The sequence below is a fragment of the Equus caballus genome, chromosome 8 (genome assembly GCF_041296265.1).
Source record: "Equus caballus isolate H_3958 breed thoroughbred chromosome 8, TB-T2T, whole genome shotgun sequence".
Classification (NCBI taxonomy): domain Eukaryota; kingdom Metazoa; phylum Chordata; class Mammalia; order Perissodactyla; family Equidae; genus Equus; species Equus caballus.
Window position 1 is genome coordinate 48,507,968 of NC_091691.1, and position 22,175 is coordinate 48,530,142.

Genomic DNA, 22,175 nt, shown 5'->3' on the forward strand with positions numbered 1-22,175 from the left:
TGTGTTCTTGTAACTGGTATGTGATATTTTCTTCTATTATATATTACAGCTGATTATCCTTTATTTAAAGTTTTTGAATTTTTAATATTTTTACCTATCACCTTACTGAACTCATGTACACAATAATTTTCCTGTTGTCTTGAATTTTTTCCTGCAAATAATAATTTTCTGTCTTTCAATTTTTTGTTTATTATTTCTTTTGCTTGCTTAATTGTATCATCTCTGCAATGCTGTTAAAAAAAATACTTGCCGAATTTAATGGGAGTCTTCTTGTGTTACCACATGTAGCATGATGCTTTTTTGGTTTGTACACTCCAAAAGTTGACAATACTAAAAGAAAGATATATTTGAAAATATTCTCAGTCCTTCAGCTGCCAAGTCATTCCTTTTATTAAATAGGCAGGAGTAAAGAATTGAGTGGCTATATATCTGTATTATCAATAGAAGTTCTTTTTAAAAATTCTTTTTAATTGTCTAATTTATTCATATGAACTTCAGTAAAGACACATTATCTTTTCTTGTTTTCTTTTTTTTGCTTCTGACCTCCCTCTTTTCTCTCCTTCCTTTGTTTAACACATTCATTTTCTGGTGCATTTCTATAGAAGATATGTGGAAGGTAAATTTTTTGAAACTCTACCTGTCTGAAATATCCTCATTGTAGACTCACACTGAATTAGGCATTGAATTCTACTTTGGACATAATTTTCTTTCAGCATTTTGAAGGATTTTCCCATTATCTCTCTTCTGCTATTGCTATTGAGAGGTCTAATGTGATTCTGAGTCTTAATCTTCTGTATGTGTTCGAGAATTTTTCCCCCTCTAAAAGTTTGAGGGTCATCTTTTTGTTCTCATGATATGCTTCTTAAAATCTTTTTTTTCATCCATTGTGTTAGATGCTCTTGGCCCTTTTAATCTGGAAACTCAAGTCTGTTAGTTCTAGGAAAATTTCTTGAATTCTTGATTTTTTTCGGTGTTTTTTCTCTGTTTTCTAAAACTCAAATTAGTGGACTGTTGGACCTTCCTGGATGGTAAGAAAAACCCTTCGTCTCCTATTTGCCAGTTCAGTCTTTTTGTTCTAGCAGATCTTACCTTTATCTTCTAATGCTTCTATTGACTTTTTAATTTCTTTTATGTATTTTTAATTTTCATAAGTTCTTTTTTGTACTGTGAATGTTCTTGCATATTTGTTTCATGGATGAATTAGCTTATTTTTAATTTTTGTCTCCGCATAGTTTTTTTTCCAAACTATTTGTTTCCTGTTTTTTTCATTTTAAGGTTTTCCTCATGTATGTGGTGATGCTTGTTTATCTACTCATGGTTACCAGTGAGACATTAAAACTGATTGAAGCTAGGTGTGTTTGGATGGTGGGTGGGCTGGTAAGTCTTCTGATTGTAGGATGTGAATGAGTGTGAGTACGTGTGTGTGTGTGTGTGTGTGTGTGTGTAATTCATTAGTTTCCTTCCTAGAAGGCATAGGTTTAGCTGCTGTCCTCTAGGAATCTCTCAGTAGGCAAAGAGGACTTTGGGTGGAGGGAGTGGGTTTCAGCAGTCAGTATGTGTACTCCTATTTATTCGCTCTGTTGTCAGTATGATATTTCTTCCCTCACCTATGACTGTTGAACCCCCAGACACCAAAGACCTTTTGTTTTACTCCTTCCAGAGATTTATACCTCCAGTCTTCAGGAATGATGCAGGGGCAGACTTCTGGGTCCTAGTAGTTGGAGTGGCAATTTGGGAGTCTCTGTTTTTTTGAGTCCCATTTTCTTCCCCCTGTCCTATGGAGCCTGGTACTGCCAATTCCTGAGTCTTGGAGGATTCTGTGGTTTAAACAGAGTTGCTTCTCAGCTTTCCTCATTTCCTGTTTAGGGTTCAGGTTTCTTGTGTCTGGAGGTTAGTTATTTTTTGTCCTTCTTTGTGGCTTCCATACGTTTTATCATCTTCTCTTTTGTTCTTTGTTGTATTTATGGTTTTGTCTTAATCTGTTGTTTTTTTTAAGTAGGTTTTACATGAGAGAAGAGGTAAATGTGTGTTTAAATCTGCCTTTTTAACTGTGTCAGTGGTTTTCTATTTATATAGTTATTTTATGTCCACTGTTTTTCCTCAAAATGGGATTTCACTTTATCAGTTTAATCCGTTATATGTGCATATTATGGATTGTTTTTGTATTTTAAAAGTTGTTTCTACAACATAAAATGGATGCATACAATTCCATTGGATGCATGTATCATAGTTTACTTCACATTAGAAATGCTAAAATTAAAATGCTATGTATAAAGTGGGCTCTGAAGACTAATGATAGGACAGGGTAAAATTATAGAATGTTATATATGATATATGAGAGGTGATTCAATGATTACATCTTTCCTTTGTACATTTTAAACATTTTAAAATGCTTTTTCTTTTAGGTGCTGTGTAATGTGTTAAGAGGATATTATAAGGAATGGTTTTGTCAAATTTTCATGAGTTATGGTGGCTGAAAGATCAATTCTCTCACGTGGGAAAAGAATTGTAAGTAACCTCGAAGAATAAACTGATTTTCAACTATTCCATGCTTATATAAGACAAGTTATTGGTTATTTATAAGACTGTACTTGGGATACTTTATTCTGTTATCCTTAAGTTTGCAGACTAAATAACTCAAAAGCTAGTTTTTATATAAATCACAGTTATTTCTGTATAGTGTTAGCATTGCTATATTTCTTGAATTGTACAAAATTTCATTTTCTTTTTTTTTTCAGAAATGGCAGCACAAAAGAAAATCTATATTAATAGAGTATTTTATTAAACGAAAGAGGTTAGATAAGAACTTTAAACCAACAGGCTCAGCAAACAAAGGAAAAAACATTTTAGCTGTAAGACATGTTTCAAATGAATCAAAGTTCAGTAACTGTAGACTTCAGAAGAAAAAAGTTTTCAAAAACTTTGTCAAAACAGATAGGTCAGTGATAACTCCTTTAATAATAGGGCTGCGTCCGAAAACCAATATTAATTGAAAAATTAACAAAACAGATTGAATCTGTATTAAATTTTTTTAATGAAAAGTTCTAAAAACATCGAATTGGAGTTAAATTTTCCTTAAATTTGTATTACCTTGTCCAAAGTAAAACAAATATCTTTCAGCCTTCGTACCAGCTTTTCTCATGTCCTAGGGATAACAGAAACCTTACTTGAAGCAAACTAGTATTTTTGTTGAAAATGTATATCAGCATCAATGAAAGTTGATTTTTAAGATCTGCTCTTCAGTAATAATTCTAGACATTCAGCATTTGTACCCGCCAGGACACAAAAAGCCTCTCAAAAAACTACTCGGAAAAAGAGGACCCTACTCAGGAATGATGTCCATTCAGGAGAAATCAAAAGAAAATTCCTCCACTGTTATTAAAAAAAGTGAAGATAAGAATTTAGGAATACAAATTCAAGGTTCTCAAAGGAATCTAGCAAAAAAATCAGTCCCAAAGGAAGCTATAAAATCAGTGGTTAAATCTTCTAGTGGAAATAAAATAAATGAGCCTGAATTAGGAACATGCATGAGTACAAGGTCAGCAAAGGCAGCATCCTGTGATAAAAAAGGTGGTAAATCCATTAATAAAAATATGGTGACTGCAAAGGGACATTCACAACAAGAATCTACAAAACAGAAAAAATTGTCTCAGAAAAAGTCAGTGCATGAACCCCCTAAAGCAAATGAACAGCTTAACCGGAGATCACAAAGACTACAACAGTTAACAGAGGTTTCAACAATGTCTCTGCGTAGTAGAGAAATTCAGGGTCAAGTTCAAGTGGTTAAACAGAGTTTGCCACCAATAAGAAAAGAGCATTGTAGCAATACTCAAAGTAAATCTAATAAAGTTAAAACAAGTCAAAAACATGTGAAAAGAAAAATACTGGAAATGAAGTCTGACTCTAAAGAGGATGAAAATCCATTAATTAATGAGGTAATAAATTCCCCAAAAGGAAAAAAACGCAAGATAGAGCCTCAGACAGTTTATGCTTGTAGTTCTGAGTGCATAAAAGGATCTGGAAAGTGTCTTCAGAAGAATATTAGAAAAGAGGGGAAAAAATCTCTGACTGTAACTTCTTCTGAGATAAAAAGATCAAAATTGTCTCCTTCAGTGGTCTCCAAAAGGAATGAGAAGTCAATTCACACACAAGTGAATAGTAGTGCAAAATCCCAAAAAAGTCCACAGCCATTAGTGCCTGAACAAAGTGTCGATAATGAGCTGGAGCAAGCAGGAAAGAGCAAACGAGGTAGCATTCTTCAGCTCTGTGAAGAAATTGCTGGTGAAATTGAGTCAGATACTGTAGAGGTAAAAAAGGAATCCTCACAAATGGAAAGTGTAAAGGAGGAGAAGCCAGCAGAAATAAAATTGGAAGAGACTGATATTGCGAGACAAATACTTCATCAGAAGGAAACAAATCAGCACGTTCAATGTAATCGTTTCTTCCCCAGTAGAAAAACAAAGCCTGTGAAATGTATACTAAATGGAATGAACAGCTCAACTAAAAAGAACTCCAACTGGACTAAAATTAAACTCTCAAAATTTAACTCTGTGCAGCAAAATAAGTTGGACTCTCAAGTTTCCCCTAAATTGGGCTCATTACGAACCAGTTTTTCACTACCAGCATTAGAAATGCATCATCCTGTGACTCACAGTACATTTATAGGGACAAAACCACATGATGATAAAAATACAGCTTGCCAGCAGGAAGACATGAGAGAAATTAATTCTAGAGAAGTTAAAATTAATGATACTACAATTCAAATTAATAAAACCACAAAAAGGGCTCCTGAAAATTGTCATTTGGATAATCAGATAAAACCATGTCCCAACCCACCATTGGATAACCAGAGGAAAGATTCTTTTCAGTCAACACCAGATAAGGTAATCTATTTTCATTATGCACAGTAGAGATGTCTGAGTACTTTCTAATAAGAAGTAAATGTTTTACAACATATTTCAGCTTAAGAATTAAGTCATAAAATACTAGAGTCATTTGTTAGGGTATCCTATTCAGTTGTTAGCAAGGGCTTTATTAGCCCTATCTTGTAGTGGGTGTTAGAACTTGCTGACTCCTTTAAATGTCTCACATTTACATGAATACTTCTCATTGTTTCCTCATTTTCACTCTTCATTTTTATTTTATTTTAATTTTTTTGAGGAATATTAGCCCTCAGCTAACATCTGCTGCCAATCCTCCTCTTTTTGCTGAGGAAGATTGGCCCTGAGCCAACATCCATGCCCATCTTCCTCTACTTTATATGTGGGACGCCTGCCACAGCATGGCTTGCCAAACGGTGCCGTGTCCACACCCGGAATCCAAACTGGCAAACCCAGGGCCGCTGAAGCGGAACGTGGGAACTTAACTGCTGTGCCACTGGGCTGGCCCCTTCATTTTTATCTTATGTGAAGCATAAACCTGTTGAATTCTAGCTTTTCTTTTTCATTTAGCACATTAATTTGTTTCCTTTTTCTATTAATTGTAAGCATAGAAACTATGTTTCATAGTGACTAAAATGTAGAACTTAAAGTTGGCCCCAGTTCTGATCAAGTTGTTAAAATTAGTTTCAGCTAGTACAGATCAGCCCTTTTTTCCCTGTGTGATAAAATTTAAACATTAAACATTTCTAGTAGTGGAGATACCTTTTGGTTTGACTTGTGTGGCCAATTTGGATAGTTGACAAACGAAATGTCTGAAAGATGTAAATAATCCAGTCTTCAGTCTAAGAATAAAATTGTAGTGGCCAAGAATTTTTAAGATGGAAAAATAAAGCGGAAAACAGAATCTAATAGCTGGTAGAAACTTGAGTGATTATCTGAAGAAGTAGTTTTGAAACTCTGTAAGAGCAGCTTGAGCCCATTTCTCTCCAAATTAAATCATAGGTAGAATACCAATTTATAAAACCAAAATGCAGAAATTTTATATGTGTAGAACTCTGGAGCTCTATAATACAGATTTCAAAAACTCCACTAATTTGTTTCAGTTATTTAATTTTATAATCAGAAAACTGAGAGCAACAGAGGAATGTGATATAGGTCACATGTTTGGTGGCACAAATAGGATTAGAAGCCAGGTGTTCTGATTTTCAGCCATCATCCTTTCTACAGCAACATACTCTGAAGATTAGAAGATCATTTGAGAAAAAAATCATAAGTATAGAAAAAAGTCAAGTTACCCTAATGTTTTGGGAGTGATTTAAAGTTCTCTTTAGAGGCATTTTGGTCTGGGAGCAAATATGAGTGTGTGAGGAGTCTGTACTTTATTCCAGAAACCACAAAAATACATCATCATTGCCTATTCTCGTGGACTAAAAAATCAAAGTGAACTTAAAAGGAACAGATATCATATGGTACTCTTAAATTTTATTTTCTGTACAAACAGGAATGAAAGCATCAATCAGAAGATAATTATTCAAATAGTGATAGTTGGGGCCAGCCCATGGCCCAGTGGTTAAGTTTGCATGCTCTGCTTTGGCAGCCCAGGGTTCGCTGGTTCAGACCCCGGGCGTGGACTTACGCACCACTCATTAAGCCATGCTGTGGTGGCATCCCATATAGAAGAGCTAGAATGACTTGCAGCTAGGATATACAACTATGTGCTGGGGCTTTGGGACGAGGAAAAAAAAAAAGATTGGCAACAGATGTTGGCTCAGGGCCAATCTTTCTCCCTCCCCAAATTAGTGGTAGTAATTTGAAGTTAGTAGAGTGGTAGTATGAGTAGTAAGTGTGGCTGCTTGCAGAGGTGGGGTGGCTTTCTATTCAGGGTGTGTCTTTGTCAGCAAATTGATAGCTACATACCAGGTGTAGCAGGAGAGTGTATCTTTTAACTGCTTGATGCATAAATACTCGTCAGAACACAAAAGACTGTTTATGCAGAATATATTGCCGAGTAAGAAATGTAATGTATTCCTTTGGAATATACTCCACTACCATAGAAATGCTTACTTAGACCACATTATTTTGACCTTCCCTAGTGCTTTTACTGAAATGTGCTTTGGATTCATGCAGTCCCTCTGTCTTGAGGAACATTATGGGAACGGTCCTATGAAACTTGTGTTAAAAAGTTTAGGGGCCAGCCTGGTGGCGCAGTGGTTAAGTTCGCACATTCCACTTCGGTGGCCCAGGGTTTGCCGGTTTGGATCCCGGGTGCAGATGTGGCACCGCTTGGCAAGCCATGGTGTGGTTGGCCTCGCACATATAAAGTAGAGGAACATGGTCATGGATGTTAGTATAGGGCCAGTCTTCCTCAGCAAAAAGAGGAGGATTCGCAGCAGATGTTAGTTCAGGGCTAATCTTCCAAAAAAAAAAAAAAAATTTATTGGGCCAGCCCCATGACCTAGTTGTTAAGCTTGATGTGCTTGCTTCAGCGGCCTACGTTTGGTTCCCAGGCTCAGACCTACACCACTCATCAGCAGCCATGCCGTGGCTGTGACCCAGGTACAAAGTAGAGAAAGATTGGCATAGATGTTAAGCTCAGGGTAATCTTCCTCAGGCAAAAAAAAAAAAAATTTATTGACATTTGACAATTCTTGAATATTTCAGTCATTCAGAATACTACAGAGACCAACATTACACTCATGTCTGTCACCCAAATTTAACAAAAATCAACGTTTTATTGAATTCTGGTCTTTTAAAAGAAGAAAAGTACCTTACAGAGATAAAGACCATACCTCCCTCTTCTTTCCATTTGCTCTTTGCCCAGAATTAAATGTGCTCCTGAAGTTCGTGTGGATCTTTTCTGTTCATATTTTTATGATTTCACTGTTTATGTGTGTATATATATCCATAAAGAATACTTAGCACTGTTTGTTTTAAATGTTTACATAAATGCTGACATTGTGTGTGTGTGTATGTATTTTTGTTTCGTTTTTTGCAACTTGGTTTTGTGCAGTCAACATATTTCATACTTACTGATACATGGATATTTTAATAGCTGTAGAGGAATATACCACAATTTATGTTTACCTGTGTTAAAGCACTTTTAGGTTGTTTCCAGCCTTTTCTCCAATATCAACAATGTGATCATCATCAAAGAGTGATCAGGAAATGTGGGGATGACCATGTCAGTTCAAGACATTTGAGTGCCTGCTGCATCCCAGACACTGTGCTAAGGCTACAGAACATAATGTTTCCTGCCTTTAAGGAATTTACATTGCAGTAGTCCTTTAGAGATTTCTCTTCATCCCATAAACACTAAGAAGTGAGGTAGCTTAGTTCAATCATCATAATAGCTTTTGTTTAAATGAACACTGCCTCTTTGTTAGACAAAGGAGAGCTTCATATGTCACCGCATTCTGCAGTGTGAGTTCTGTTATTATCCACATATTACAGGTGAGGAGAGTGAGGCTTAGAGATTAAGTAACTGACCTGAGTGAAATTTAACTGATGGAGTCAGGATTTAAACTGAGATTGGCTGGCTTCAGAGTTTAGCTGTATTTATACTTGGGGAGGTAGGCGAATGTAAAAACAAACTTTACATCATTTGAAAACTTTCTGTGGCTGCCTGTGACTTTGCTCTTTTAATTATGATGAGCAGTACTGAGAAATGGTGATGCTTGATAAGGCTAAGCATCTTATAGGCTTTCTGTGAATTCTTTGGGCTGAATTTAAATTATTTCAACTTCATGAATTTTAAAGCTCAATTATTCTATAATTTATTTTTAAACCAGTAACTAACTTCTTTCCTATTAGTGGGGATTAGTTAGTAACATCATTATTTTTAATTTTTCTGCTTTTTAGTGACAATGTTCATTTAAGAAAAATGTTCAAAAATAATGTTACATGTTTGTTATAACAGTCACAATACAGATAGATATATACACACACACACACAGAAAGTTAATTGTTTCCTCTTCATTTCCGTTTCTCTGAGATAGCCAATGTTGACCGAGTTTGGAATCTTTTCTTTTGGTAGTTATTATGTCCTTTGACAAGGGTTCTGTTTTAGGGGCTCTTGGCAATACAGAGATAAATACGATATGGTCTTTGCTCTTTAGAGTTATAGAAGATGAGTCAAAAACGACGTTTAAAATAGGAAATGATAAGGGCATGAAAGAAATAGAGATGAACTATAGTCATGTGTTGCTTAGTGACGGGGACACATTCTGAGAAAGGTGTTGTTAGGTGATTTTGTAGTTTTGTAAACATCATGCAGTGTACTTAACAAACCTAGATGGTGTAGCCTACTACACGCCTAGGCTATGTGGTACTAATCTTATGGGACCACCGTCATATATGCAGTCCATCGTCATATATTCGTCCATCTCTGTGTATATGATCCATCGTTGACCAAAACTTTACGTGGGGCATGACTGTAGGTGGAGAATTATTCCAAATTTGGGGAGAGGGGATGGGAAAGCTTGTGGAAGACTTCATGGAAGAGGCTCGATATTTAAGTAATGAATTGTGTTTATACAGGGGTATGGTGTTTTTTAGATCATCACTATGCAGTGGAAGTGTAATATGAGCCACATATTCAAATTTTCTGGTAGCCACATTAAAAAAGAAACTGATAAGATTAGTACATTTTATTAAACCTGTCATATAAAAATACTGTTGTTTCAACATGTAATCAGTTTTTAAAATTGAGATATTTTACTTTTTTTGTACTGACTCTTCAAAATGCAGTATGTGTTATACATTTAGAACATAAATCAGTTAACTAGCCACATTTTAAGTCCTCAGTAGTCAGATGTGGCAGTGGCTACTCTGTTGGATGATGCAGGTTTCGATAGATGAAACTCAGAAAAATTATAGAGCCAAGTAAATATGGAATATATCTGTGGGAGACGTAAATTTTCCCATCTACCCTGAAGGGGAATAATAGGAGTTGATGCTGCGAGGGCAGCTTCTGGGGAGATCATGAAGAGGCTTTTATGGCATATCTATGTGAATTACTCCAAATATAAAGTATCTTAAATTTTCTTAGTATAATGCTAAAATTCACTGAAAGTGTATTTGGATAAGATCCAAAAGTGGATATAGAAACAAATATTAAAATTTTGAATTTAATATGTTCAGAATTACAGCCTGTGTTTGGAATCCAAGCTTGAAAACAATCCAGTGGAAAATACCACTACTGTATCAGCTCTGCTTAGTCAAGGAAAAATTGATTCTGGGGAGAGTAAATTTTCAGGTAATACTTTGAAAATATTATTTGGATTTCACCGTGTTCAGATATTTTTTTCAGAATGACAGGAAAATATATTGACTACCATATAGGCCTGTTAAATTCTTCTTAACCATTGTTTATGTTTTTCAAATGTGTGATTATCATCATTCTTTGAGGGTGACTTGCTTATGTTGATTGTCTTGTTTAACGTAATTAAGTATGATTCTTTGACTTCCTAACCCAAGTTCTTTTGTTTTAAATCTTTTGTTTGTGACTTAGTCTCCATAGAAGTGTTACTTAATGAATTGCTTACTTTAGTGGTTGCAGCTTATTTCTCAAGTATAAATGACTATTTGTGCTTTACCACTCCAAGTTCTTGTCTTTAACCCTCAGTTACCCAATTTTTCATCTTAGTGATTGTATCTTTGTCTTAAGGATTTTAATAAGTGCTGCAATTTCTCGTCTTATACCATACAAAATTTTTGTAACCTTGTGAAAAATTTTTGACAGTATATTATTTGCACTGTTAAATGGGGATTTGCTCACTTATATCAGATGAAGCACCAGGAGATACAGAAAAGAAATTCCTAATTCCTATTTTTCTCTCTGCTAAAGGAGAGGTATACTTGGAGCACAATATTGGGGTCAGATAATTGCTTTAATTGCATATCGTTTAACCTTTTCTCTTAGTGAGAGATAGGGAAGTATAATATGAATATGAGAAATGCATTGATTTATTAGAAAATAAAATGAGTTGATTATTGCATTATTTGATTATTAATGTGATTAAAACTCCAGAGACTACAATTTTTTTTAAAACAAAGAAATGTCTTCCGTTATTTCTATTTAGCGATTGTATAATTATGCAGGCATTTAACGATTTCCTTTATTGTTAGTGCTAGTAATTTTTGGTGAAACCAGAGGCAAACTTAATATACCATTAGATCTCTTTGTGGCTCTGTAGAGCCTTTCTGCCGCTTTTCTGAATAATAATATTTAGGAAGGGGCTCTAATTTTATCAAGTGATCTTTATTAAAAATAAAGCATTTAGTGTATTGTTTTTTTCCTCTGTATAATAATTTTCTACGATTAGGTGGAGAGCTAGTACAAAGCTTAGTACCTAACCCATCTTCTTGATTAAATTACAGGTCCAGCTCCCCAACAGCATAGTATACTCAATAACCAAACATTAAAGACCAGTGATAACAGGTAAGGTATTAGTTTAAGTGTAAGTATGAGACCTTAAGGATTTTATACCTGTAAGTTTTGAGTTTGGGGGATTTTTCCCTGAAAAGTTGTGCTAGTAATCTTCAAGTTTTTCATGTAGCGAGACGGTGATATTCGGAAATTCTTTTTTCTTTATACTTTTTTTCTGCCATGCATACTATTTTATAGCTTTTTTTTTTTTTTTAAACTTAGTGTATTATGTGTATTATGGGCATCTTTTCTACCTTCTTTTCCTCATTCTTTTAAATTTTACATTAGAGTTCATTGTGTGAATATTCCAATGTTTATTGAACAGTTCTCCACTTTGTAGACATTTTGGTTGTTTCTAGTTTATTTCTACCAAAAAAAACGTCCTGCAGTACACGTATCTTTGCTCATCTGTGTGACTGTATCTAGGATAAATTCATAGCTATGTGACTTAACCTACATTGCCAAATTTCCCTCCAAAGTGGTTGTATCTTTTTATACTCCCAGCAACAGTGTTTGAGAATGCTCCTTTCGCCAAACCCCTCGAAATACTGGGTATTATCAACATGGAAAAAGTCTTTTCAGTAGATTAAAAGCTTTTTGTTCTGTCTTTAACGTCAAATGAAATTAAATATGATTTATTTTGCTTCACTGATTACCAAAAACAGTATTTAGGACAAACTGTAGTGATTCAGGTGCTAAAACTTAAAATTTTCTCAAACTATAGTAGATGCTGCAGTTTCTTATTGTTTGAAAATTGCTTTTCTTGGGTTCCCCCCTTGGATTTTTTTTTTTAAGATTTTATTTTTCCTTTTTCTCCCCAAAGCCCCCGCAGTACATAGTTGTATATTTTTAGTTGTGGGTCCTTCCAGTTGTGGCATGTGGGATGCCGCCCCAGCATGGCCCGATGAGCGGCGCCATGTCTGCGCCCAGGATCTGAACCGGCAAAACCCTGGGCCACCCAAGCAGAGTGCGAGAACCCAACCACTCGGCCACAGGGCCGGCCCCCACCCCCAGCACCTTGGATTTTTAAAAGGTGGTTTTTCCCCCCTTGGAGTTGAAATTTGTCAGTGTTGTATAAAAAATAAAGTATTTTTTTTTTCCTTCCAGTGATTTGAAGTGATGTGGATCTATAACATTCAATTGTTTGTTCTCATTTTTAAAGGGAGACACCACCAAATCACTCTTGGCCTAAGTGTAATTCCCGTTTGGAGATAACAATTCCAAAGGACTTGAAACTAAAAGAAGCAGAGAAAGCTGATGAAAAACAGTTGATCATAGTAAGTATACAACTTGACCTTTTTGCTGAAGTGTTATATGCACCTTATTTATGCATTTTGTTAAAGAATAAATTCATTCCTTTCTTCCAAAGAGCCTTTTTTTGTCACCATAAATCTTTATTATAGAAATAATCTTGGTATCATTACAAATCCTGCCTCCCCCCCAAGTAGTGAGTCCATCCTGTAACAAATAATAAAAATTCAAATTTCCATACTTCTAGTTTTATTTACAGCAGATTTATACTTTATTTCACATTTGTTACTTTCTTAAATATGTCATTTGATTACTACCTTCTTTTAGTAGTTGTTTTAACTATTAACATGACATAGACCTTAATAGATAAAATAATTTTAAATACATATATTTCAGTATATGTTAATTTGAAACTATATTTTACTGAGAGATAAATGATAGTTAATTTGAAATAGAACATAAGTACTCTACAGTTTGGTGGCAAGGTGGGAAAGAGATTCGTTTTGCCGGTTGCATGAAAAGCCAATCATTGAGGGGTGGGGCTGGCCCCGTGGTGCAGCAGTTAAGTTCACATGTTCTGCTTCAGCGGCCCAGGGTCCACCGGTTCGGATTCTGGATGCAGGCATGGCACTGCTTGGCACGCCATGCTGTGGCAAGCATTCCACATATAAAGTAGAGGAAGATGGACACGGATGTTAGCTCAGAGCCAGTCCTCCTCAGCAAAAAGAGGAGGATTTGTGGCAGATGTTAGCTCAGGGCTAATCTTCCAAAAAAAAAGCCAATCCTTGAGGTGATGAGTTTGCAGCAGAGAAAGGGTTTATTCACAAGACAGCCAAGTGAGGAGATGGGAGAAAAAAATCTCATATCCACCTTCCCAAAAATGGGGACAAGGGATATTTATGGGGTAGGGGGGCAGAGTGGTCTGAAGTGTGGGGATAGGTGGTTGGAGGTAAAGGAGGAGTGAAGTAATTGGTGATCTGTGCAAGCATAGTCAGGCTTCACAGCTCTTCATAGGACACATGTTCTCAAAATGGAGGCTGTGACATGATCTGAGGGTGGAGTTTTTGGCTCCCTGACATCAGGAGCTCACCTATCAGACACCTGCACGGGTACGCAGTTGGTGAGTTGGTGTTCTTGAACCAGCCTGAACTGGACAGGGGGTCAACTCCTAGTTCCCGACAAACAACTCAAGCATCTGTTACCATGATGACTAGGGGCCAGGGAAATGTTATCAGTAGGGTGGGTTTTAGTAATGCATTTTATAACTACTTTTGCAAACAGACAACTAACTGAGTATAGGTAAAGCAAGTTGGTCCCTGGTTTCAAAGAGAGGGAGATATTTTGTTTGATTAGAAATCTAGTTTGAATGAGTGAGCACAGTATAAAAAAAAAAAGGAAATAATAGAGATGTTTAATGTACTTCCAGTTGACATAATCAGTAGGAGTTTTTGAGACTGGATGATTGATTCTAACTTTAATATGGGAGAACAGCTTTGTAAGAATTGTCTAGAAAGTTTTGAGAAGGTTTATAGTGAGGGAAAAATTTCTTTCATTAAATTTAATGATATTTTTGTTGTCAAATCAGTATGATAGTGAAACAGGATTTGACTAATAGAGTCCAGAACTGCAGTGTCCAATATGGTTGCCACACTTGGCTGTTGGGCACCTGACATGTAGGTTGTCAGAATTGAGAGATGCTGTCAGTGTAAATATATATACTGCATTTCAAAGACTAGTACAAACAAAGAATACAAAGTATGTCAGTAATAGTTTTTTTTATATTTAATGCATGTTGAAATTATAATATTTGGGATATGTTTTGTTAAATACATTATTGAAGTTAATCTCACCTGTTTGTGCATTCTTTAACATGGTACTAGAAAATTTAAAATTAGACTTGTGGATCACATTTCTATTGGATTGTGCTGATCAAGAATTGATGATGATGATGTTAATGATCATGACAGTAGCTAATACTTTTTGAATGCATTGTCTCATGTACGCCATTCATATTAACTAAGTTAAGCCTTATAGAAAAAGTATGAGATAGTACTACTATTATTTCCCATTTACCAATGAGGAAACTGAGGCAGAAATGTTTACTCATTACTAGGAAAGCTTTCTGTTTGAAGAGAGATTTGTACACCTATGTTCATTATTCACAATAGCTAAAATGTGGAAGCAACCAAAATGTCTGTTGATGGATGAATGGATAAACAAAGTGTGGTGTATATATACAATGGAATATTATTCACCCTTAAAAAAGGAAGGAAATTCTGACACATGCTACAACATGGTTGACCCTTGATGACATTATGCTAAGTGAAATAAACCAGTTACAAAAAGACAAATATTGTATGATTCCACTTATGTGAGATACCTAAGTGGTCCAATTCATAGAGACAGAAAATGGAATGGTGATTTCCAGGAGCTGGGAATGTATTGGGGAATAGGGAACTGTTGTTTAATGGATATATAGTTTCAGTTTTGCAAAATGAAAAGAATTTTGGAGATTGGTTGCGCAATAGTGTGAATGTACTTAACACTACTGAACTGTACACTTAAAAATGGTTAAGATGGTAAATATTATGTTGCATCTTGCCACAATTACAAATTACTTTTTAAACTCCCTGAAATAAATTTTAGGTAACATTTTGTCAATACTTTGAAACTTTTAGAATGAACTTCCCTTTAGTTTTATATGTAATCTTTTATTTACCATTTGATTTCTCTTTGCTATGTTTAACTCTGATTCTAAGGCACTAGAGATATTATTATCTTAGATCCTATTTTTTCCAGTAAGTAGTTGAAACTGCACAGTTTTAGAGCAGAAAGAGTAAAGGGATTATGCTTTTTTAGTTTATTATTCTTAAAGTTAGATCATATTGCTGTAGTTTTCTTGTGAAATAAGGACAAGAATAGAAAATATTTTGTAAACCAATATTATTCTATAGCACGAGTATGATTTACTGGAGTATAGGTGATTGTAGCCAGTCTTTTGTACTTATTTGATATAAAGATAATAGAAAAAATTAACTTTATCTTTTCTCAAGAGTTTAGTGACATCAAAATATTTTTAATATCTATACTAGAACAAAACCATTTAAAGAGAACAGACTTTTAAGGCATTAAAAAAAGCATGTAAAACACTATTTCCTCTAAACTTTAGAAGTATAAATATTATAGATATAAAATATGTATTAGTTTTCATTTATAGAATATTTGCTATTTGGGGCTTTAGGACTAAGATTGTAATGTTAAAGATATTTCTCAGTTCCTTTCAGTCGTTATTAAATGCTATGAAGCGAGTGATCAGATTACTAAAACGGAAATAGTGCTCAATAAAATTACACACAGATTTCAGTGATTAACATCTTAGTTTTGGTGATCAACCTTGAATGTTATTTATTATAGATTAAACCCTTCTCACTTTATGTTCACATTATAGCTTTAGAGGCTGATATTTTGGAATTACTTCTTTGAGAGGGAAAAAACGCTTTTGTTGTTTTTTATAAATAGGATGCAGGACAGAAAAGATTTGGAGCAGTTTCCTGTAACGTTTGTGGCATGCTTTACACAGCTTCAAATCCAGAAGATGAAACACAGCATCTGCTCTTCCACAACCAGTTTATAAGCGCTGTAAAATATGTGGTAAGTGGAATTCATGGCTTCTAAAATGTAGAATCAGATACTTAGGTCAGGATCTTAAAGAGATGAATTGCCAAATTTGTCATTGAAAAATTTTTGTTTTTAGAAAATGAATATATACAAAGTCCTTGTAGTATATATACTGGCTTATTTTAGAACAAAGCCAAACATAAAAACCAGCTAATTTATTCTGACTGGTTCATGTTGTGGGATTTTTTAAGTTATATTTTTAAAATAGTTATTGTATCTCTCCTTTTCTAACAAGTAATGCTATTCAACTTGACTATTTTTAAAATTTCCTTTGATTTTAATAATTATTAATTGTTGACAAGCCTGTTCAATATTCATATAGTTTGGCACAACTTTTTATTTGGGGATTGATAGTGATAGGTATATTATACCAAATAGATGGTTTTGGGATTTCCTTTACTTTCTCTTTGCTTTCGTGAGAGTTTTCTTTATAAAATTAAAAAAGAAAGATTCTTGAAGCTTAAGACCTGGGAAATTATAGTATGCTAAAAAAAAAAATCCCACAAAGTAAATATGTTTTAGTATATATTTTTTAACGTCTGTGCATTTGAGACAATGAGTATATATTTAATATTTGTTTCTGCAAATAGCAAAATTTTAAATAATTCTGAGCCATTTCAGATATCTTGTGAAAATAGTAATTTAATGTAATTACTGTTTACCCATATCTGAAATGGAATCTATTTTTATTCTATACATGTTACCTTCAGTACTGTACACTCACATTAATAAGACCTCCAGGATATCTGAACTGAGATCACCAATTCATTTCATATAGGCTTTTACCTAGGCATCAGATGTTGGATTATTTAAAGATCTTTATTGGCTTCAGTTAAATTGGTATCCTTCCCTTTGATTGAAGGTGTTGTATTCCTTATTTCATTTATCCAGTTACTTCTACTCAAGATAGCTGGGGTTGCCTTTTTTTGGTTCCCTACTGTGATGATCCTTTATATTCCTTATTTCATCTGGCTTTTCCACACACACTCCCTCCTTCCACTTAACTAAATAAAATATAAGATGTGTGGACATAAAATATCTATAGCTTTGTATTTATCGTTTGAAATTTGTACTTTTCCAATTTGACTATATTAATATCCTTACAACTTGAGAAGAAAAGTAGTTCTATCAGGTAGCTAAATTATAGAATACTTTTGGGGCAGAAATATTTCAGGTTATTTTATATACATGAATCCGGTAGATGTTAGTTTAAGTGAGTTTTTGCTCAGATTCCATCATTTGATTTTTGGGATCAGTTTCCTAAAATTATAAGGAGATTAGGTTTAAAAGGCTTAATTCTTTATCTTAAGGGAAGTTCTTAGTTTCTGAGAGAAACAGTAACAATTAGGAAATATGTATTCTGCTCTTCCACAGTACCAAGGGAAGTTGGTTTATGTAACAAGGTGGAGACATCACCTTCTAAACAAATTCTGACTCTTGCAAAACTTTAAAGCAATGTTGCAATTTAGGAAAGATTGATTCCTGCCCCAGCTCCCCCACCCTACCCCACCCTTGATGGGACAGAGCTATGGGTTTTTATTTATGTCTGAAATAAGCCTAAGAGAAGGAATTGAGTTTAGCAGTTGGCCATCCTTTGCTAACATCAAGGTCAATAGTCTCATCTTTTGCTGTTTTCAAATGTAGATATATATAGAATCTAGGGTAGAAACTCCTCCAAAACCTTGTAGTATTCTTTCTTAGCGTTTGGAGAGAGGATAAAAACATACCTATATTAAAGATGTTCTGCTGTGATCACAGCTCTGGACTTTGGGTTGTGACATTAAACATTTATTGGGCACCTAGTATTGTGCTTTGTATTAAGTACTCTTAAGTGCTCTACAAAAATCTAACTTTTTTTTAATGCCAGTTTTATCTGTTGTGTATGTTTCTTGGAGAGACACACATAGAAAACAAGTCATTTGGTGCTCTGGCTTTAATTCATTTTAAATGGACAATGTTCAGGACTGGAAATAAAGTTTTGTTCTACTTAAAGACTATTTAAAAATAGAATAAACTAGAATAGTGAGTTTTACTTTTTAAATTTTAATCAAGCATTCTGTAGAAAATAAGCAGCTTTTCCTTACGGTAAAAATTTTCCCTTAGACATGATAATAATCTGTGACAGTCAAAAATGGCTAAAGTCCTGTTTTCAAAAGATTAATATTTAAATTATATAGTGGAAATTGATGCTCACAGGGTCTATTTGTGGTTGACTGAAGTATTTTCTTTTTCTTTTCCTTATCCTCTTTGCTTTGGGGTCGGGGAGAGACTGATGGTGCTCTCCTTCTCTAGTCATTTGTTGTACCCCGTCTGCCTCATTGACAGCCTTTTGAGGAAATGCATTTTTTCTGACTCATTATTAGGAAGGAGTCTGTTAATGCTTTAGGGGAAGCCTAGACTCTAGTTTAGACCTAGGAACACTTCAGTTTCCCTTTGTGAACTAAGGTACTGTTCCCTATAGGTGTGAAGAGAAAGTAGGAAAAATCACCTAGAGCACTGAGCCATGTTGCCAATCACGAACCTATCCAGAACTTAGCTGTACTTTGAGCTTTTAGTAATGCAGAAGAGGAATAATATTTGGGAACTTTGCAGAGAAACTCCTAACTTAATCCTTTTTTCCTCTATCCTTCCTTATCTACTTTGAATTAACATCTGACTGAATGCTCTTTGCAGGTCCTTCCTCTCAGGGTATATGATATGCCCTTGCCTTCAAGTTTAGGAACAAAGCCTGAAAGAAACAAAAAGTTAACAATAAAAGATTTAAGTAATTATTAAAGCAACAAATCACCATTAACTATTTAGATTAAATTACAAATTAGCTTTGCAATTTAGAAGTGATAGTTACTTTGGTAGAGCAGTGATCAGAAGAGGGGTTTGTTTTCACAAGTGAGGAAGAGTTAAGGTTTGATTTTTGAAAATGGACATATGGAGGTGACCTGTGATTGATAGCATAGTATAACTAAAGCATAAAAAAGCTTAACGTCTTTGTGGGGAATAATGAGGAGATCTTTTTTACTGGATCAGAGACTTTTTAGGTAATAAGACTAAAAAATATGTCAAGTCAGCTTGTGATATTTCAGTTTTGAATGCCGTTTGGACTTTAGTCTCTCTGTTCTTTTAGATGTTGAAGAATTTTGAGCATCGTGAATGATACAGTTAAGTTTAAATAGTGTGGAAATAATATTTTGGTGTGGAGTGTAGGGAAAGAAATAATATTTCAGTGGCATATAGGAACAGAGTAGTTACATGTATGATATATGTGTAGTGCTGAATTACTATGACATTGGTGGAAATTGGGAAAAAATTGATGACAAGAAAAACTTCGAAGAAAGATTTGAAAAAAAAAAGAAAAGAAAGATTTGGCGGATTCCTGATTGGCCACAGAGTTGCGCTGTCTAGTACAGTAACACTAAGCTACATGAAACTAAAAATGCTGAACCTCAGTGATGCCAGCCAGTACTCAGTAGTCACATGTTGCTTGAGGCAACTGTGTTAATGTAGATGTATAACATTTGTATTGTCACAGGGAGTTCTGTTGGGCGGTGCTGCTACAGAAAGCTGAGTCAAGGAAACCATGCTTAACCTTTATGTGAAATTTGAATACATATGAATTTACTTTTGTCTATTTTTTCTGTATTCCTTTTGAAGATGCTTAGGAAAAAGAGGCAACAGAGTATTATTAAAGAGAAGTAAATAGTAGAACAGGAATAGAGATTTTAAAGTCTTGGGAATGGGAAAGGAATCTGAAGTGTCGATGAAAGTAACCAATAACCATTCTATAGATAGGAGAAATGAGGTGAATTTTACTTGAGCCAAGCTGAGGACCATAACCTGGGAAGGAAGTCTCCACAAAGGAAGAAAGGGTTCTGGAGAAGCATGGTTTTCAGTACTGTTTTATACCTTTTTAGAACAGAGAATGTACATCAAACAGGCCCGGGATGCATATTCATCAAAGTTTTAAAGAGATACTCAGTTGCAGATTAGCAAGTCGACATGCCCCTGTGTCTGGGAAAGGAAACTTATCTTCAGGAGTACTAATACTGGCATCATGGATACTGGTGCCCTAGAAAAGGAAGTATGTGTCCTTATCTTCAAAGAGTGCATTCTTTTACGTTGAGATAATGTTTAATGCATTCTTTAATTATTAGAGCAGATGTACAATGTATGTTTGATAGGCAGTAAGTCAGGCTTCTTTAGTTCAGGCCAAATCAGATTTAAACCAGAATAGCTACCCCATATACCTCAATATGTGAAAATTTCTTATCAGAAGCAAAGTACCTTTGACCCTTAGAACTGTACTCTGGCATCACTGGGTAATAGGGAGCAGGTATATTTGTAGGAGGGACTCAGCACCAGGTTAGAGAATTTGGTCTGAGTTTCATTGAGTTTCTCTGCTTAAAGGTAAGGCTATAATATACCCTGTGTTAGGAAATAGTCTTTAGAAACAGGTAGGAATTTGTTACATAAAAATTACCTAAAATTTTAAATCTTAAGCATCCAGGTTTTTGTTTCTCTGCTCCCTGACCCTGATTTTTAATTTTTCTACTTCATTGTGTCTTTAAGACTTACAGTATTGTAGTATATAAATATAGGATGGGAGCAGTGCTTCCGAACTTATTCAGAGGGTAATTTTGCTTTGGCATGGGGGGGAGCCATATAGTGGAGGAAAAATGCCTTATGAATGAATGTTACATGCAACAAATTTTTACTTTTTTTAAAAAAAAGTTCATAGACTCTGAGGAGGGAGAACCTGTAACATATCTAATGGCAGATAAAACTTCTCCAATCTGTTCTTTCTCTCCTTTTCCCTATTCTAGAAATGGTACCACCATCTACTCATTTCCCCCAAACCAAAAACTTCAGAATAATCCTTCAGCTTTCTTTTACGTGCATTCCTTATACTCAATCCATTAGTAAGTTTCACCTTCAAAATAGATTCCAAATTCTCCCACTTTGGTCGTGTCCACTGCTACCACTCTGGACAGAGCTGCTGTCATTTTTTGCCTGGACCACTTGTGTGATGCATTCATAACTGGTCTCCCAGCTCCCATTTTTGTTTCCCTATAGTGCTTCTCCACAATGTCCATAGCAGTCTTTTAAAAACTTGAGATTATGTCCTTTCTCTATTTAAAATTCTCCATTGAATTCTCTTCATACACAGGATAAAATCTAGGGCGTTTTGGCATCAACTCCAGTTTCTTTGAACTCTAGTTTCAGATCAACTCTCATCTTCTGGCACTTCCCCTTCATATAGCTTTTTCTTCTGTTCCTGAACCACTCAGACCACATTCCACTCTTAGTTTATTTGTACTTACTTTACCTTTTCCTGGAGTGTTTTTCTCTTGGATCTTCATGCACTGGCTTTCTTCATTCAGAGATGCCCTCCATGACCACCCAGTATAAAATAGCTCCCCCGTCCCTACTTTATCTGTTAGTTTTATTTTCCTTAGCTAATGTATCGCACTCTGAAAGTTTGTTGTGTGTATCCTCCACTAGAGTAGAAACTTTATCAAAGCAGAGCTCTTGATAGTCTGTTTATCACGCTAAAGAACACCTGCCAATGAGCAGTAGGGGTTCTACCTATACACTGAATTAAAGAACAAATTTTGATCTGAAATCACAGAACAAGAGTGAATAGTCTCAGTTATCTCGTGTAAGACTGCGATGAAATGTGAAGATTTCTCCAGGCTTTGGTAATACTGATAGATGTTGATTTTTAAATTGTTGGGAATTGATAGTATAAATATCTTTGGGACCTGAAACATATTAGGCAAAATAAAATTATTAGTAATGTACTTGGAAATATGTAAAGCAGCCCAAATTAGAATTCATTGTGGCAATTAGAGGTTTATTAATTAGGTTTGCATATAGAATTATATACCTGACTGAATTTAGGTACTGTTAAAAAAACAAAATTTCAGCCAGTTAAATTTGAAGAT

General features: G+C 34.9%; 1 protein-coding gene across 18 annotated transcripts in view; it reads left to right on the top strand.

The window, feature by feature from the left end:
• ESCO1 (establishment of sister chromatid cohesion N-acetyltransferase 1) overlaps positions 1-22,175 on the top strand; it is an 81,683-nt gene that overhangs the window by 20,091 nt on the left and 39,417 nt on the right. For 12 of the 18 annotated variants that reach the window (XR_011420954.1, XR_011420956.1, XR_011420957.1 and 9 more), the window contains 6 exons: positions 2,406-2,508; positions 2,739-4,883; positions 10,020-10,134; positions 11,259-11,319; positions 12,470-12,584; positions 16,078-16,209. Coding sequence is in view for 14 of the 18 variants with exons in the window: in XM_023647527.2 (XP_023503295.1) it covers positions 3,333-4,883; positions 10,020-10,134; positions 11,259-11,319; positions 12,470-12,584; positions 16,078-16,209 (1,974 nt within the window). In the remaining 4 variants the exon portion in view is untranslated. The remainder of the gene's footprint in view (positions 1-2,405; positions 2,509-2,738; positions 4,884-10,019; positions 10,135-11,258; positions 11,320-12,469; positions 12,585-16,077; positions 16,210-22,175) is intronic. The other 6 variants (XM_070220764.1, XM_070220763.1, XM_070220762.1 and 3 more) reach the window with 1 other exon arrangement.